This window comes from Acinonyx jubatus, chromosome B2 (assembly GCF_027475565.1).
Source record: "Acinonyx jubatus isolate Ajub_Pintada_27869175 chromosome B2, VMU_Ajub_asm_v1.0, whole genome shotgun sequence".
NCBI lineage: Eukaryota > Metazoa > Chordata > Mammalia > Carnivora > Felidae > Acinonyx > Acinonyx jubatus.
The window spans coordinates 32,158,401-32,177,747 of record NC_069385.1 but is presented as its reverse complement, the minus strand read 5'-3'; the positions used below and the strand labels follow the sequence as shown (position 1 = coordinate 32,177,747).

The following is a 19,347-nucleotide window of genomic DNA, read 5'->3' as shown; positions in this document are numbered from 1 at the left end:
AGTAACTGTAACGCTTCTGTAATCTTACTGTCATGCACACTATTTACAAACCACCACCTCCTGTACGTCCTGCTCACTCCCACTGGTACCCTGGCTCTAACAACAAGCCTCTGCCCCACCAGGACCTTCCATCCTTTGGTCCTACCACTTTGCCAGTGTCCTCCCCATCCTCCCACGTCTTCACTCGCCTCCTGGCCCAACTTCAACCCCATGGTCAGTCATCTTATTCACTCTCTTGCATATACCCTCCTCCAGCCCCTCTCTCCATTTATCTTAACCGCTTGACAAATCTAGAACTCTAGTAGAGCCTGAAACCGTGTCTCCCCTATTATACAAATGTGTCGTGCAGCATTAAAGCAAACCTCTGTTAACAGACATTTTATCCTAAGACTGTGTGTTTAAATGTTGGGGAACTTGGGGTGCCTGGGTGGCTCAGCTGGTTAAGCACCAGACTTTGGCTCAGGTCGTGACCTTATGGTTCGTGGGTTTGAGCCCCACATCAGTCTCTGCGCTGGTGCTGTGGAGCCTGCTAGGGATTCTCTCTCTCCCTCTCTCTGCTAATTCCCCACTTGAGTTCTCTCTCAAAATAAATAAACTTAAAAAAAAAAAAAAGTTGGGGAACTTAAAATTTAGGCTGCATGAATCCTTTTGAGTTTTATCTAGATCAAATAAACTGTGATGCTGACTATATGATAAAATTCTCCTATGTTTCCGCATTCCATTCATTCAAATGCTCAAAATGCTGTTCTACCTGAAATAAAAGCCGGAGCCTTTACAATGGCCTGCAAGGCCTCACCTAACCCCACCCCAGCTCCTATTCTTCCCTCTGAGCTCTGTGCACACTGGCCTCCTTTCTACTCCCCTAACACCCCAGTTCTGCTCCCACCTCAGGGCCCTTGTACTTGTTATCCCCTACTACAACATCCTTTCTCCAGATCCAGATCTACCTAAGATAGTTAATGAAGGTGGCTAAACTAGACAACAGATTTTTCATGTAAGATGAAACAGTCTTATATTGGAAGAAGATGCCATCTAGGACTTTCAGAGCTAGAGAGAAGTCCCTGCCTGGCTTCAAAGCTCCAAAGGACAGGCTGCCTCTCTTGTTAGAGGCTAACGTAGCTGGTGACTTTCAGTTGAAGCCAGTGCTCATTCACCATTCCAAGAATCCTAGTGCCCTTAAGAATGATGCTAAATCTACTCTTCCTGTGTTCTATAGATGAACAACAAAACCTAGATGACAGCACATTTGTTTACAACAAGGTTTACTGAATATTTTAAGCCCACTGTTGAGACCTACTGTTCAGAAAAAAGATTCCTTCCAAAATATTACTGCTCATTGACAATTGTGCCTGGTCACCCAAGAGCTCTGATGGAGATTACAATGAGATTACTGTTGTTTTCGTTGCTGCTAACACAACATCCATTCTGTAGCCCATGGATCAAGGAGTCATGTCAACTTTCAAGTCTTATTATTTAAGAAACACATTTCATAAGGCTATGGCTGCCACAGATAGTGATTTCTCTGATGGATATGGGCAAAATAAATTGAAAACCTCTGGAAAGGATTCACCATTCTAGATGCCATGAAGAATATTTGTGATTCATGGGAAGAGGTCAAAACATCAGTATTCACAGGGGTTTGGAAGAAGTCAATTCCAACCCTTGTGGATGACTGTGAAAGATTCAAGACCAGTGGAGGAAGTAACTGAAGGTGTGGTGGAAACAGCAAGAGAACTAGAATTAGAAGTGGAGCCTGAAGATGGGACCGAGTTGCTGCAATCTTATGGTCAAACTTGAATATAAAAGGAGTTGCTTCTTATGGGTGAGCAAAGAAGGTGGTTTCTTGAGATGGATCTACTCCTGGTGAAGATGCTGTGAAGATTGCTGAAATGGCAGCAGAGGATCTAGAATATTACATACACTTAGTTGATAAAGTAGCAGCAGGGTTGGAGAGTGCTGACTCCCAATTTTAAAGAAGGTCTACTATAGGTAAAATGCTACGAAACAGCATTGCACGCTACAGACAAACCGTTCGTGAAGGGGAGGGTCGAGTGACGCACTAAACTTCACTGTCATCTTATTTTAAGAAATTGCCACTGGCACCCCAACCTCCAGCAACCACCACTGCTCAGTCAGCAGCCATCAACTTTGAGGCAAGTCCCTCTTCCAGCAAAAAGATTCTGACTCCCTGAAGGCTCAGGTGATGGTCAGTATGGTTAACAATAAAGCATTTTTTAGTCAAAGCATGTACATAGTTTCTTTAGATATTGTACATTTAATAGGCTATAGGATAGTATAAATATAACTTGATATGCACTGGGATATGGAAATTTAACTTACTTTATTGGTCTGCAACCAAATCCCCAGTATCTCCACAGGTATGCCCGTAGTTAAAAGATACCAACTTACATACCTTCTAGAGATTTTTGAACAAAGCAAGGTGTACAGGCAATAGCATACAACTAAAATCACTTGGGCCATCCTGCCCAGCTCTCCTCCCAAGCTCCAACAGCACAACAGCTCTGTGTATTCACAAATAAGCAGGGCTGAGTTGGATTTTTTAGCTAAAAGCTTTCACAGTCCTCAATAAGAAAATAATAGTCCACAGGCTAGGAGGGAATCTTATTGTCTGTGGGCATTCTCTTGGACTTTAAATGGGATAAAGACCAAACTACCCCAGAGAAGTAGATGGCCATACTCAGTATCAGTAACATGCTCCTGCAACAATGGTTTCTTCAAATAATGACTAAGATAATGAATGACACTCCAACAAGAAGAAAGACTGGGAAAAATAAATGTACCAAGACTTACAGAACACTGTTTCGTAAGACTTTTAGGTTCTTGCAAATAAATGAATAGGCAAATCAATTAATAACAGCTTTGGGAAAAAGTCTAGAAGAGTATAAAAGGCAATTACTCTTTAATGGAAAATACTGCTCAGTAATTGGTAGAGAAATGACAAAAAAGAGTCCAAGAGATGAGGACAAGAGGTGTCAAAGCTACTGCAGGAAACCAAAACTAAACCACCTGGCCTACATCTGCTATTCAGCTCCCACACCAACACTGAGCTCACTAAATGCACAGACAGGCTGTACCACAAGGCAGTTGAGAGGCTGCTACACAACCCATCACAAACTTTAATAAAACAGAGGCTACTCTGTAATAAACAACTACTAGGCATATTGACTATATTTATAGTCTAAAAAAAAAGAATATTATAATGTTTTTAATAAGATGGGTGCAGAAAGATACATGAGAATTTAATCAGTATCACACTTTATCTATATAGACCTCAGAAGGATTCACGTGTGGAAGAAGCATATATGGTAAGTTCTCCAACATTTAAATATGTAATCTTAGGATAAAATGTCCATTAACACAGGTCTGGTTAAATGATGCGTGGCACACTCATATAATGGAAAATTATTTGGCCATAATAGACAAAAACGTAAGCAGCAAATAAAATAAGCATACAGTGACCTCGTTTTCATTAAAAAAAAAAAAAAGAATCTATGTATAAATACTTCTGTAGCCATTAGATTCACATTCAGTCATAAACAGCACTCATGTTCAGTCATGTAGGAAAAGCCACCAGGGAAAAGAAAAGTTGTCACTCTCTGAAAATTCTCTTGGATAAGACATTAATTTCCACACCTAGTTCTCTATTCTGTGTCAACACCTTAGGCATGAAGAAAATTACAACAATGAAATCAAAGCTACTAAAGTTTTTCTCCTCAAGGGAAAAAAAAAAAAATCCAACCAAACATTTTCAGATGTATGATGTTAAAAGTAGATATGTCAAATAGCAAGTTAGGAGAGGGTCGGAGGGAGGGAAAAGGAAGGAGAGAGAGGGAGAGAGAATGAGGTTTCAACTCCTCCTCTATAAACTACCTTCCTATCCACCAATAGCCACCAACAGACCACCCCAGAAAAAAAAAAGAAAAAAAAAAAGGAACATCCCCAATTCCTAGGTAAATCCACAGTTCCAGTAAATTTGTTAACTCCTCAGGACTGAGGTCTTTTGTAAAGAAAAGTGTGCCCAGGCACCAAAAAAGAGAAGTTGATGATACTAGTTTCCCCTCTGTGCAGTCATGTGTTAGATGCAAAAACAAGTGCCTCTTTCACTAGACTCGAATCAAAATAGCTGTGTTCACTCTCAAAAGTAACCAAAGGACTCACACATTTATACAGACTTTATGTCACCTCAAATCCTAAGAACCTTATGAGGACAAGAGCCAAGCACTGATTCTTTTTAATAAATAAGCAAAGTACCCACAGAGAATGAGAGCTAAGTACAACACAAAGAAAACCAATAATATTTTTGCAACTCTACACAGTCTATGTAGAACCAATCAATAGGAGATAAATGATAAAAAATGAAACAATGAAGATTCAGCATAAACATTTCCAGTCACCTTCCCTTAACCTTCACGACATGGGTTTAAGGTCACACATTTTATACCTCCCTAGAAGTTTCTGCTTTCCCAAATCTTCTGGAATGAACACACATGTACATATGACATATTATGCATATTTTAGCAGAAAACTCCTGTACTCATAAAATTCGACTCGGTATATTTTATGTTACCAATAGATCCAATTTGTTCATTTTCCACAGGCTTAACTTTTAGACTCTCTTTCAGATTATTCTTTTTTAAAAATACTCAAATGTCAGAATTCTCATTAGCGCTGGTGAAAATTTTATTTCAATGGCCATGTTTCACGGTCAGCTGCCAATACATTCTATTTATCAACTTCTTTGAATTCATACCTTAATTAATATAGACACGATTCATACCAGAATCCCTTGTGACTACAACTCTCCCATCTTCTAATTCTTACAAGTAATACGTAAGTCTTAGTGGAACTCTAGCTAGTCTTGGCAAGGCTATTTCAATTATGGAATTTTATTTATTTTTTTAATTTTTTTAATGTTTATTAATTTTTGACAGAGAGAGAGAGAGAAAGAGAGAGAGAGAGAGAGAGAGAGAGAGAGAGAGAGAGAGAGAGAGCATGAGTGGGGGGGGGTTGGGGCAGAGAGAGAGGGAGACACAGAATCCCAAGCAGGCTCCAGGCTCTGAGCTGTCAGCACAGAGCCCGATGCGGGACTTGAACTCACAGACCGCGAGACCATGACCTGAGCCAAAGTCGGATGCTCAACCGACTGAGCCACCCAGGTGCCCCTATGGAATTTTAAAAGTATGTGTTATGGATCCAGATATGGCAATTTGTCTCTTAGTAACAAAGAGAATAATCCTGCATATGTTAGAAGAGCTTTCAAGATTCTTTAAAGCGTTGGTTAGAGTTGTAGCTTATTAAATGTCAAGAGAGGCCACAAGCCAGCCCACAGAAAATATATATAAGAAAATCATGTCCTGGAAAGTGAAAGAGCTTACTCAAGGTCACACTGGCATTGGGATCCAATTTCAGGAAATGTGCATGCACTCACATAGAGCTTAATTAGAAACGTTTCCTACTGTCTCATTCATTTTCCTAACTCAGTGACATTCTGAAAAGTCTGATTCTAATCAGGGAATTGCAATATAAATCACAATGAGACAGAACTATGGCTAGAATGGATAAAAGTTAAGACTGTAAATGTCAAATGTTGGCAAGGATTTGGAGCAAAATGAATTCTGATACACTAGCTGGTGGGAGTATTACCTGGTACAACTACTTTATGTAACTACCATAGGTAAACACATACATACCCTATAACTCAGCAACCCAACTCTTAGGTACACACATGAGACAAAAGAACACGTAAGAATGTTCAGCATTGTTCATAATAGCAAAAAAAATAAAGACAAATAAAAAACCCAGATACTCCAAATGTCCATGAATAGTAGAAAGAATAGACTATGGTCTGTTTGGATATGGAATACTATATAACAATGAAAACAAATGACCTATAGCTACATGTAATACCATGGATGAACTGCTTAAACAGAAAGGGAGAAAGAAGTCCAACATAAAACATAACACTTGACTCTATTAAAGTGAAGAAACTGGCAATATTAATCAGTGATGTTAGAAGTTATCTTCTTAGAGTATGGAGTGGGTGACACATGAGAAGGGCTTCAGGGGGCTGGTAATGTTGTACTTGCATGTGTGGTATTGTAACAGATGATTCATTGAGCTATACCCTAATAGTTGGTGCACTACTCTATGCATTATAGTTCTATTTTTTAAAGATAAAAAAAATGTCTTTAATTATGTGATGGTTTTCAATATATTTATTCTGCTTCTTTCAAAAACATGAGTTATTTCTGTGTGTTCTGAATACGCTTGTCTATATTGTTTGTTTGTGCAAGGATTAATGGCCCCAGGGAAAATATCCTACTCTGGTTTACCTTATATAACAGACTCAGCCATTGCAACCCACAAAGGCTTGCTTATCCTTGTACTATGCATCGCTGGTAGGAGTTTGCTTCAAAAAAAAAAAAAAAAAAAAAAAAATACAGACAGGTGATGAAGAGTACATGGGTGTATCATTTCCAGATACTACTAATAAAAATGTTACTTGTCAACGTCTCAATCCAAAGCTGAGAGTTAAATCTAAGCATTTCTTTGATGCACGATGATCTTCTAGACCTGGGATAACAAACTGTTTATTTACATGCCAACTCCAGTCTACTGGGAATGGTTGCCTGGAGCGCTGGGTTGAGAAAGACTGGATGTCATGGTAGGGCCATCGACGGAGTATTGTCTATGCCACAGGCAAAGGATGGAGCAGCTGGGGCACAAATACCTAGCTGACTCTGTGACAGAGTCAACAGAACACCTTCTCTCATAGGATAAAAATATTTTCTTAATCAAGATCACATTGGGAATCAAATAACTTTCCTCACTGCTTCTACCTCCCCCTCAACCCCATTGCCCTACATATGATCTATCAATAAAATTCCATATTCAGGAAGATTTTCAAATAGTTTCATTAAGACAAAAAGAATTTTTTTCTTACCACAGACAAATCCCTAATAAAATTCTAGTTTGTTATATCTATTACTCACTCAAAAAATTGTTATTTTAATGTAATCTATTTCTAATATATTTTATATTTAAGTATTTACAATATTTATATATGTTGTTTAATATAAATTAAATTATGGTAATATGGTTTAAATACTTTACTAGCAAAGCAAATTGATAAGACTACAGATTATTTTGAACAAAAACTACCTTAAGGCAAAAAAAAAAAAGCTTAAAAACATTGTATTTCATCTATTCTACTCTTTGCAAAAGAGACCTGTCAGAATACACTAGTTAAAAAAAATTCTAATCTTCATATATGTTACTCTTAGATCCCTCCAAGAATCAAAAATTTTCGATTGCTGTTTTTTTGTTATAAACTCAACTATACAAGTTCATATTTTATAATTTTTCACTGATCTTAACCAAAATTAATATGAAAATAAACTTTCCCCACTGAAGTGTTTAGGAAGACTTTAGCTCTGGTTGAACAGATGCGCATATTCTAACGACAAGGGTTTTACCCTTCTTACAGTATATTCTCCAGAGATTTCTTTTTTACAAGTAGATAATTTGTACTGACACAAATTTACAAGACACAGATGTAAAGAGAAACACCTAAATGTGGTGCAAAGTACCATCTTATTCGATCATGGTATAATTAGCATTGCCAGATGGGAAAAAAATGAACTGAAATTTCACACTTCTGCCTTTCACTTCCACGTGATTTCTTCATAGTCCTTATCGGTGATGTGCACTGGCTGGTAGGTTAGATCTTTACCAATAACTAACTCTACCTAATCTAAATTTCCCTTCATTCATTCAGTGAATCTCAGAATTAGAAACAATACATAGTGATGATTGTTTTCACTAAATTCAAGACCCCAAGTCTCAAATGAGTACTCAACCTGCCCAACAACCCTTCGTTACCTCTGTGGTATGTCAATCCTCTCAACTGTCAAAACTACAACTCATCACTTTCTCTTCTTTCCATAAACGTCCAACAGCCTTCCATCCCACTCCCTGTCTGATACCTCTGCCTCCTAGTTCATTTAAGAACAGCTCACTCAGACAGGAACTCTCCCTTCTTTGCCCACCACACTTACCGTCCACCCCACACTCTGCCTGGACTTGTACAGTGGACGACAGGCAAACTGAACACTGGTGATCTGTTTCCCTCTCCCTCTCGCCTTCAGAGACCTTTCTTTTGCAATTATACTCTCACTGGATTCTCTCTTTTGTGGTGGAAAAATGCAACCACTTCTTTGGCCCTCTTTCTACTTCCATGGTGGAATCTGCCAGTTGCCCACTAAATACTGGTTTTTCCCTTCTTAAATGGAACAAGACCTAATTTTAGTGAACACACTGTAATCCAGCCTTCCTAGCAGCTAGGTGTAGCTATGTGACTGTATCTAAACTCTGATCAATAACACAAGCAGAGGTGAGTAGGATTCTAGGAAGTCTCTTTAATTGAAAAAGGGTCAGTCCTTCTCCCTCTTTTTTTTTTTTTTTCATTTACATTCAGAACACGAACAGAGGACCATTCTCTTCAAAGTCACCAGTTTGCCTCATCAAATTCAGTGCTAAAATTTTTAGTCTCTTGGCAGCATTAGACACAGATGATGCCTCTCTCAGTCTTGAAACTTTTTTTTTCTTTTTTTTTTTTTGATTTCTGGAAATCCACCATATCCTGATTTTCTTCTTACCTCACTGGTCACTCTAATTCTTCACACTTTCTCCCTGCCTTCCAGGCTTCTACATTTTTTAATGCTCCAGCTCTCTTCTCTTACTCCTTTGTGATTATTTTAGACCTACGGTTTCAAATACCATTTGTACTCCGATATCATTCTGATCTCCAAATTCATGTATCTAAACTAGATGTCTGGCATCTCCCCTTAGATCTTTAAAAGACATCTCGAACTTCACTTAGCCAAAACAAAATTCTCCCCATTTCCGAACTGTAGTCCTTCTCACCTCAGTATATACTCACCACTATCGACTTGGTTGCTTAACACAAAAGCCACGCAGGCACCCTGGACTACCCTCTTTCACTCTTAATCCACCCACACTCAGCAGCAAATCCTGCTGGCTCTGCCTCCAAAGAATATCCATCAGTTCTCTGTCCCCACTGCCACCACCCTGGTACAAGCCAACACCTCCCTCATCAGACCCAGAGATGGCCATCGTGTCCCCACCCCAAATTCTCCAAAGTCTATTTTCTAAGCAGCAGCAGCCAAAGCAATATGACTGTGTGTCTTCCTTCTTAGAATGAAACCTAAACTCCCCAGACGGCCTCTGAGGCTCTGGGTGGCCTGCTCAGTCTCCTCTCTGATTTCCTCTCTAGCCACTCCTGCCTCAGGTGCTGTGTTCCAGCCACACTGGACTTCTCTTTCCTATTTTCTGAACACCCCAAGCTGTGGACTGCTTCAGGAGTTTACTGCCAGCTCCCTGGCTCCATCTAAATGCTCTTGTCCTGTATCTTCTCACTACCAGCGCCTTCTCATTCTCACTCCCTCAGAGGACAAGCTCAGCTATGGCAGCTTCCCCACAGTCACCTGCTCTCCCAGCATGCTCATTTTCATCACAGGAAACCATATTGTTCATTAATGTTTTTTTTAACCCTCTGCTTTTCCTTACACTATGACCCACATGAGAAAAGGGCCTTGTGGACTTTGCTTACTGCTGGATTCCCAAGGGTCTGGTACAATGACTGGCCAGTAGTAGGTGCTCAATAAATTATTTGCTGAATGAAGGCAGAATATCATAATTACAAGTCACTCAGTTGGAACCATTACTCCAGTGTTTAAACCTCTCAACACCAGACCTGAGATATAGTATCTGACCACCACGTGCTGGTCACTCCTCCTGAGGGTAGCCATTCCATTCCTGAATAACCAGGATTATTCAAAAGCCCTATTCCTCCTAGAGCTGACGTCTGGCTACTGTTGCTCTGTTCCTTTGCGAAGGCCTTCATGATCACGCAGAATGCATTTCTTGTATTTTACACAAGACCGTGCTTCAGTAGCTGCAGGTGGGGACTGTGGTTTCTCACGGCCAAATGGTCCCAGGCTTCTTGGCCCCTCTCCACAAGGCAGAGTTGTGGGTCTTACCACCACCCTCCCCACACACCAAAGCTGCCCTGAATCACAGTGCAGTCACATACTTACCTATCAATTATGCCAGGAGTATGCAACTCTTGTTCAATTTATCACTTCCCATCTAGCAGATCAATCAATCTTTCTCGGGAACATGACTTGATTTAAGTGAACTCTTACCTCCTACCAGTTCAAGCTCACAAATAATCTCCAATCCGTGTATCTTTCATACACTAGGTGCTTACTGCTTCTATAATCTCAGAGCCCACAGTCACTCTTCCTCCTCTTCCTAGAATTCCTAATGCATTTATCTTTCCCAGCACAGAAGACCTGCACTGTCCTCTGGAGTAAGGCCTCCTGGCCTCCTTTCTTGCATAAAGGTCCTGACTTTTCCACACATCTAATTTAAAATTACAGTCTCTCTTAATTTTCACACATTAGCCTGAGGCAAACCAGAAATATATATATTTTTTTAACGTCATTTATTTATTTTCAGCGAGAGAGAAAGAAAGGAGGGGAGGGGCACAGAGAGAGAGAGACAGAGACAGAGAGAGAATCCAAAGCAGGCTCCATGCTTAGCTTAGAGCCCGACATGGGGCTTGATCTCACAGCCACGAGATCATGACCTGAGCCAAAATCAAGAGTCAGATGCTTAACTGAATGAGCCACCCAGGTGCTGCAGACCAGCACTATTTCTAACAAAGAGAAAAATTCTTATTTTTTTTTGGCTTTTATAGCATATCGCTGTGCACAACAGCACTTTTTTAGTGCCATAATCTAATCCTTTTAATCCTTTTGCCTCCAAAACATGCTGACATTTCACTGAAATCACTTGGGTAGAGTAGTAACTTCTGGGAAGTTAATGATTAGATAAGAACACATGGTTTGGTCATCTGAAAACATTCTGTATTTTCACAGTGTGTTAACACATTCTGGTAAAGAGAGCAGTAAACTTTAACTAAGCTAAAGAATAACACTGTATTAACGCACTCCAAAAGAGAGTTCAGTTAATGCCCAAAGGGCCAGAATACTGACTACTACAAAGTGACTAGAATAGTCCTCATGTGATTAGCTATGATTCAGAAACAAAATGTGAAACAACAACAACAAAAAAAACTATAGGCTCAAATCTGCTACAGTGATCTTTTAAAAAATTTATATCTGTATCTGTCTCCCAAGGAGTAATAATTTCCAATAAAATGCTACATGGGCTTAGTCTAGTAGCACTGTGTTTGATAGGTGTAGCACAGTTGTTTGTGGGAACCCTGAGTTATCTTCTAGATCTGCCTCAATGGATTAAAACGTCCCCTCGTCAGTTAATCCCTGCTCCTTAAGGGCACAGTCCTTTAGACTATGTATGTTCCCTTTCCCTTTCCCTGTTTTAAGTAAACGTAAACTCTTTGTAGGGCTCCCCAGTTCCAAACCTAGGGAATTTAGTCAACAAGTCTCTTTAGTCTCATCTAGAACCAGATGGTTTTAAAGCAAATATAAGTCTCTATCCTTTTTTTTTTTAAGTTTATTTTTATTTATTTTGAGAGGGAGAGAGAGAGACAGAGAATTCCAAGCAGGCTCCGTACTGTCAGCACAGAGCCCAACAAGGAGCTTGATCCCACAAACCATGAGATTATGATCTAAGCTGCAATCAAGAGTAGGACGGGGGCACCTGGATGGCTCGATCAGTTGGGTATCCAACTTCAGCTCAGGTCACGATCTCATGGCTTGTGGGTTCGAGCCCTGTGTCAGGCTCTGTGCTGACAGCTCAGAGCCCAGAGCCTGCTTTGGATTCTGTCTTTGTTTCTCTCTGCCCCTCCCCCAGTCATTCTCTCTCTCTCTCTCTCTCTCTCTCTCTCTCTTTTCAAAAATAAACATAAAAAAAAAAGGAGACTTAACCAACTGAGCCATCCAGGTCCCCCAAATATCTATCCTTTCAAAGTTTTATTTCATTAATGAAATAGTGTATTATGTGCCTGGCACTCTACAGAAACATGCAATTAAGTGTTATCTCTTCTAATATTATTGTCTTTTGTATTCACTCCAAAGAGTTCTGGCCTTTTTCTTTTTTCTTTTTTTTTTTTTTTTCATTTTAAGAGTTCTAACCTTCTAAAATCTGTTCCTGCTCTCAGTCACTGGAGTTGTCCTGTTATGAACCCAATTTTAAGAATTAAAAACAGTGATGTCAACTTAAATTTCTACTTACAACATTGTGTGATCTTCTGGATATTGGAAGAGATACGCTGGGCCAGTAGGGCAGGGTCACCACCAACACCCGGAGTGTAAGACATAGCTGATTTACTTATTCACTAATTTCATCAGATGTCACCTAAGCAGTCACCTAAAAAACAGAAGTCACATAATTGTATTTTTAAAGCATTGGCCTAAGTTTCAAAGTTATCAATCTGGGAGGTTGATTAACCTAACAGGGTTGAAATATAGCAAAGGGACACATCAAATAGAAAAATTCTCATGGCTTTCAAAAATACTGGCTTTCAAAGGACACAGTCATGTTAAACAATTAAGGTTCAAACTGTACATTCCCTTTGAAAACTTTTAAGTAAAAGTAACCAAATCCCTTTTACGTGTATATTCTTAATTGTTTGTATATTTTCTCCTTAACTGAACTGCAAGCAACTATAAAGCGGGGCCCACATGCTATTTATCTTTCATTCTCCAACATTTAAAACAACTCCCGACACAGAACAGCTATTTACATATCTATTAAATGGTACACAAACTGCAGGGTGTCCCCAGAAATGTCACCATATCTAATTTAACACACACAGGAAGAGCTTAGGAATATATGACTAGCGGGTGTCCAAATTTAATAGGAAAGGTCCACTTTGAGAGAGGCACGGCTGACAAGTGAGGGGGGGAAAAAAAAGGAACGTTTCATAAAATGCTCATCACACCTTCCAACAGAGCAAAGAGAACAGCTCTCCTCTTCCCGAGGCTGGCATCAGGACAGGAAGCAAAGCTGGGGCACCGCGACAGGAAGGAGGCAAGAAGGAATTTTCTTCTTCAGTCCACACACCACACACCTCTTGGGGTTTGGAAAAAAGGATGGAAAGGGTGTCCCTGCATACAGGACTGTGTCCAGCACAGACTCAACACCACGCCCATCTTTCCACCGAGCACGCTGCAGGCTGCAAAGTTGCAGGCAGGCAATTTGTCCGGCAGCTCTCTGCTGAGAGTCAGCTACATGCCTGGCATCAAATGGGCACTAGGGAGTCGCAAGCGAACAAAACAACAAACATAAAGAACCTGCCTAATTCAAGTGTGTCATTTAGAAGAGTGGATAAAGTAAAACAGCAAAAGCAACGTAAATCAGCAAAAGGTCATGTGCAGGCAAAAGTGAGAGGCTGGGAAAAGGAAATTTCACTATGGCTCCTATCTAGAAAGAATTAACAAAACACAAGCAGAAGATCTGGATACTGGGCATGACTGGTATGGCGGGTGACTAAGGCAAAGACATGAAGCCTGGGATGGGTAGACCCAGAACATACGCAAAAGGCAAACTCAGTGTGTCATTTCTCAAAGAAAGGGGTGGGTGCCAGTCAACCCTGGATCAGATGATTCATGGTGGGGACAAGTGGGAGACAGCATAGAAAGAGAGGAATGACCCAATGTGTATTGCATATCTGTGAAATGAAAAGCATTTCACATAGATTGTCTAATTTAATTTTCAAAATCTCCTCTTTAAAGTAGATAGTAGCAAATAAACCTTGTTTTAACAATGAGCAAACTGAGGCTAACAAAGATTAAGTAATGATAAAGGTAATTGAACCCACCTACCAGCTGGACGTGGGGTTCAGCCCCAGGGTTTTGGTTCCAAAGCTACCCATGACAGCTACCACACAAAACTAAAGTCACGAAAGAGGGCGCTGGAAACGAGGGTTAGATTGAATATATGGCAATAAGAAAGCACTGGAGATTTCTGGCAGGGGAGAAGAGGGCACAAGGAAATGTGTGTCTTGTTCTTAGGGTCGGTGCCGGCAGGAAGTGCAAGGGTAGAACTTTTGGGATAAGTAGATCAGTACTGGCTCCATGTCAGAAACTGGTGCATCGTGGAACGTGCCTGGCCACCCTGCAATTCCTGGAGCTTTTAGGTACTCTTCATTCTCCTTCATTGATCCACAGGTCCAATTTAACTATTCCGGCCCTTCGGATCTCACCAAGTCATCCAGAGAGACCCAAATCTCAACTCAGGTGGTAGAACTGCTTCGGCAGGTGGCAGATAGCTTTGCACTTAGGCCTGCAGCCACCTAAAGAGCTGGGGCCCAGAGAGGAGAAGACAGGACCTGGGGATTCAATGAAACCAACACTATCACAAGCATCCCACAAACCACCAATTAGATCTCTAAATTCTGCATGTTTTTTTTTTTTTCCAGTAAGAGCTTGAGATAGAATTCAAAACCACAAGATTCACCCATTTAAAGTATACAATCCCATACACCTGAATCTAATATAACACTGTATGTTAACTACACTGGAATTAAAATTAAAAAAAAAAGCAATTCTATTGGTATTTTATTTTTATTAAAAAAATTTTTTAATGCTTATTTTTGATAGAGAGAGAGAGAGAGAGCACAAGCAGGGGAGGGCAGAGAGACAGGGAGACACAGAACCTGAAGTAGAATCCAGACTCTGTGCTGTCAGCACAGAGCCCAACGCCGGGCTCAAACTCACAAACTGTGAGATCATGACCTGAGCCAAAGTTGGACGCTCAACTGACTGAGCCACCCAGGCGTCCCAAGCCTACTGGTGTTTTTAGAACATGCATAAACTTGTGTAGCCATCACATCACTTTTAGAACATTTCATTACCCCCAAACAAAGCCCACACCTACTAGCAGTCACTTTTCATTTCTCTGCAACCTCTCCAGCTGTAGGCAACCACTAATCTACTTTATGTTTTCATAGGTTTGTCTATTCTGTACATTTCCTATGAATAGAATCATATAATGAGCTCTCTCGTGACTGGCTTCATTCTCTTAGCATGTTGCCAAGGTCCATCCATATTTTGGCATGGATCAATACATCATTCCTTTTCACTACCAAATAATACTTCACTGCATAGATAGGAGCAATTCTCTCCTGGCTCAATGACATCTTTCTTTTTCCTTTTCCTCTATCAACTAGATCTCTAGAAAAACTGTCTCACAGCCAACACAGACATAATGAATGAGGAAATGTTTCTCATTGACTCTCTTCGGGAGGCTCCTTCCTAAACATACATAGATTTATAGCATTCCCCTTAAGCCTCAAAACTCATGCAAGCCTAACCTAAGCCTTCTCTGTGTTTTTTTCAAGGCCCCTTTTTTTCCTCTTCAGAGAATTAACCAATTATTTACAAACAGTACCAGTTTTCCTCATCTCTTTACTCAAGCAACTAAATTAGTGAAAGTTCCTACAGGTGAGATAACTGGGCTCCATTCATCCAAAGAGCTGTTGCTGCTGCTGGATTGGCTGGAATTTCTTTAGAGAAAGGGCACAGTGACTGTTAACTCAGCTCTGTGTTGAGTGAAGAATGAAAAGAAATTTGCAGATGATGGAAGAGAAAGATACACAAAAACTCAACAAGATTAACCATGGCTAACTGGTATTTCCAAAGCATTGTTTTACATTTATTTTCTCAGTTGATTCTTACAACAAATCTCTGAGATAGGTTCACTTGTAATTCTGATATTTCACATGAAAAAATTGAGGCATAACAAGAATAAGTAACCTGCTTAATCTAAGAGCTAAAATTTGAAACTACATCTTACAGCCCATATTTTTAAAACACTAAACCATATTGCTTCATTGTGTAACAAAAACTCAGGGCAGGTGAGCCCAATCCATTAACCTTTTTGCAGACTCTACTCTTAGGATGAGGAAACAGACCTGGGATGACTATATGAGTAGATCAAGGTAACACAGATGAATAGCTCAGTCCTTTTCTCTCTTATTCTGCCAATAGTGATATCTAAGAGACAACAATGGTTGGTCTTTCTGATGACAAAACATGAGAAATAAAGGAGCCAAATGACTTTACTGCAAAAACATATATACAGATAGATGGACTATAATTATAGCTAACTATAAATTGACATCAAAAGCTTATGATCATTGCATTTTGGCCTGGAATCAACCACGTTATTCTGATAGCTGGTGTCTACTTCAGTCTCCAGCACCTGGCTGGAGTTAACAAGCACTAAAGCACTGTTGATGAATATTTTTGAAAGAACAATCAGAATTCCCAGTTTTATTGCTCAGAATAACAATAACTCATTATCTATACCTGCTCTATCAAGTCCTCAAGTATAACATGTGAGGCCAGTAGCTTATAACAACCACTGTAGAAATATAGAACATTCTACCACAGCATAAAGTTCTATTGAATAGTGATCATGTAGACATCTCAGCAATTACTTTTCTATGAAAACATATTAACACTATAAAGGGAAAGAAGGAAAGGGAGGATCAAAGTGCAATACTCATAATGAGGATATTCTCAAGACTTTCTGGAGAGCACAAATAAAAGAACAAAGGGAATTGTGAAATTGTAATTGTCAAACACTTCCCCCAGGTAATACCGGACACATTGCAGAATCCTAGATTCCTATTAAGCATACATCTCATGCTCTATAAATCGAACACAAACGGAGCTATAGAAATAGTTTCACTTTTTGAAGTGGAAGTACGAGCATAAAACACTGGACTTCCCTCCACCCCTTGCGCCTAAAATATACGTTCCCAGAGGGGCAAGGCTGTGTATTTTTTGTGAGCTACTCTAGTCTCGCTACCTGGTTATGTAAGAGGTGCTTAATAAATATGTACCTATTTCCTAAAAGAACACATACCTAGTCTGAGGATAAATAATACCAATTCTAAGATATTAAATTCCAGTGTCTTCTTTTAGATCCTAAATGTACAGGCTTACTACTGCCTTAGGGCCTTTGAGGAGTGGCGTTTTCTATCCCTAGAAGGCTCTTCCCGTGATCTCCACATGACTGGCTCCTTTACTCCAGCAAGGTCTCATCGCATGCTAGAAAAGTCTTTGCTGACTATTCGGATCTAAAGTGAAAAGTCACCACTCTTGCCACTTTCTGTTTATCTAATTTCCTTTATCGTGGTGCTAATCGTCATTTAAAACGATCTAGTTAGGGGCGCCTGGGTGGCTCAGTCGGTTAAGCATCCGACTTCGGCTCAGGTCATGATCTCACTGTCTGTGGGTTCGAGCCCCGCGTCGGGCTCTGTGCCGACAACTCTGAGCCTGGAGCCTGCTTCAGATTCTGTGTCTCTCTCTCTCTCTCTGACCCTCCCCCATTCATGCTCTGTCTCTCTCTGTCTCAAAAATAAATAAACATTAAAAAAAATTTTAAAAAAACCTTTAAAAAAATAAAACGATCTAGTTAGTGTGTTATTATCTGTCCCTACCTTGGGGATATAAGCACAAGACAACCTTGTCACCTTGTGGAATTTGCAGTATCAGGTGCATAGATGTTCCACGAACATGAAGGTGATCACTCTATGGCCGTGAGCATTCTCTATCTAAACCAAATTAACCCAATACTTTAGCTCAGCATCTCTGTCCGTTGCACTATTATACTATTCGGCTTCATTCACAATACCAAGGATTACTTTTCACCCTTCTCATACACTAAACTTTCAAATTAAATGGAATCGTGGCAAACTTTACTCAGACTTCCTGCAGATGTTTCATATAATTTATTTTTCCACCCCCAGCACTGAACTAAAGTTTGGTATCCTAACCAAAACTATACATAACTGTTTTATCGGGAGTAGCACAAACCAAAAGTAGATACAACTGCGTTATCGGGAGAAGCACAAGTAAAAAGCTTAAGAAAAATGATGCAATCATTAATGGGTTACAATGGTATTATATTAACTTCTACAGAAAGTTTGAAACTAGAGCCTAATTCTTAATTAGTCACAGTCTGAGACGAACTTCTCAAGGAGGCCTGAAAAGCAGAGGGCGTCCACATCACAAGACACTGCTGAATACCTGCTAGAAGTCTGCCCGCGTGAGGCTGAGGCTGCCCCCAGAAGAAACGTCCACCTGCAACATTACTCAACAGCACAGCACTTCATCATCATTTTCTTCCAGATTCTGTTCGAGTTTTAAATTATATACAGTTACAGCTAAAATACAATTATCTGAATTAAACAAAATATGTATAGAAGAGCCAAACAAATACAAGAAACTTGAGAGGAAAAACAAATAAAGCATTTGACCAGAAAGGTAATGTTATTTTTTCCTCTGTGTCTGAATTTTTACAAAGTAACGACCTAAAAAACAAGAAGCCGGGGTTCCGGGGAGGACCTTGAAATATTTTACGTGTTTTTAAAGGTCTTCACGTAAACCAATTAATGACGCGTACGGAGAAGATCAAAGAAAGTTAGGTCGTCTTCAGGCCAAACAAAACCAACTACAAGCTGCCCCCGAATAAATGCATATGGTTCCTTTACTGCAGCATCTATTTTCAGTTCCTCTGTATTCGGGAAGAGAACTTTAAACTGTGTCTTCTAACTCTGTAAGTTGCAAAGAGGAAGAGGTCACTCGAAGTCCTGCTCGCTCCAGGCAGAAGCAGGATTCCGGAGCTCCGCCCCAGCGGGCCCCGGCGCCGGCCCCGCCCGAGGGTGCGCGGGAGCCAGCGCGGCCGGGGAGGCGGCGGGGATGCGGCGCTGCGGGCGCAGGGCTCGCGGAGCCGGCAAGGCCGGCGGGACCCGCTTGACCGGGGGCGTGAGCAGCGGTAGCGCTCCGGGGCTGGGGCAGCGCCCGCCTTCCGCCTCCCGACCACAGCCGCAAAGCGCAGGGCGGCGGCCACCTGACCACGCTCACAAACAAGGAGGCGCGGCAGCCGCCGGGAGTTCGCGCCTCTGGGGCTGCGGGCCAGGGACCACCCCCCTCCCCAGGTTCCTCTTACCCCAGCCTCCTCGGCTTTCTCCTCCTCCTCCGCAGGCCCCAGGAACCCACCGGCCCCAGAGCCCCCAGCTAGATTCTCAGCTGATGGGCGGTGGCGCTGGGACGCCCAGTGCGCATGCCCGCAGTACAGCGCTGGGAAGGAGGCGGGCCTCGCTCCCTTCCCGTTGGCCAGCGGGATTGAATGACAGCCATTCTGCTACGCCCCCTGGGTCTCTAAGCTGGGAATGGGGGTACTAAGAAAATTGCAAGGGAGGTTGTTTTTTGTGTTTTTTTGTGTGTTTTTTTTTTTTTTTGAGGCCTTGAATTATGGAAGGCTAACGCCTTAGCCAACCTGCAATAAACAAGGTGAGGGAAT

General features: G+C 40.9%; 1 protein-coding gene across 3 annotated transcripts in view; it reads right to left on the bottom strand.

Annotated features, from left to right (window-relative positions):
• Positions 1-19,137, bottom strand: part of STX7 (syntaxin 7) — a 41,452-nt gene extending 22,315 nt beyond the window's left edge. For all 3 annotated transcript variants that reach the window (XM_015074351.3, XM_027056878.2, XM_053222236.1), the window contains exons 1-2: positions 18,994-19,137; positions 12,265-12,399 (exon numbers count right to left, since the gene is read on the bottom strand). In XM_015074351.3, the coding sequence (XP_014929837.1) occupies positions 12,265-12,349 (85 nt within the window). In that variant the 5' untranslated portion in view covers positions 12,350-12,399; positions 18,994-19,137. The remainder of the gene's footprint in view (positions 1-12,264; positions 12,400-18,993) is intronic.
• Between the last annotated feature and the right edge of the window lie 210 nt (positions 19,138-19,347).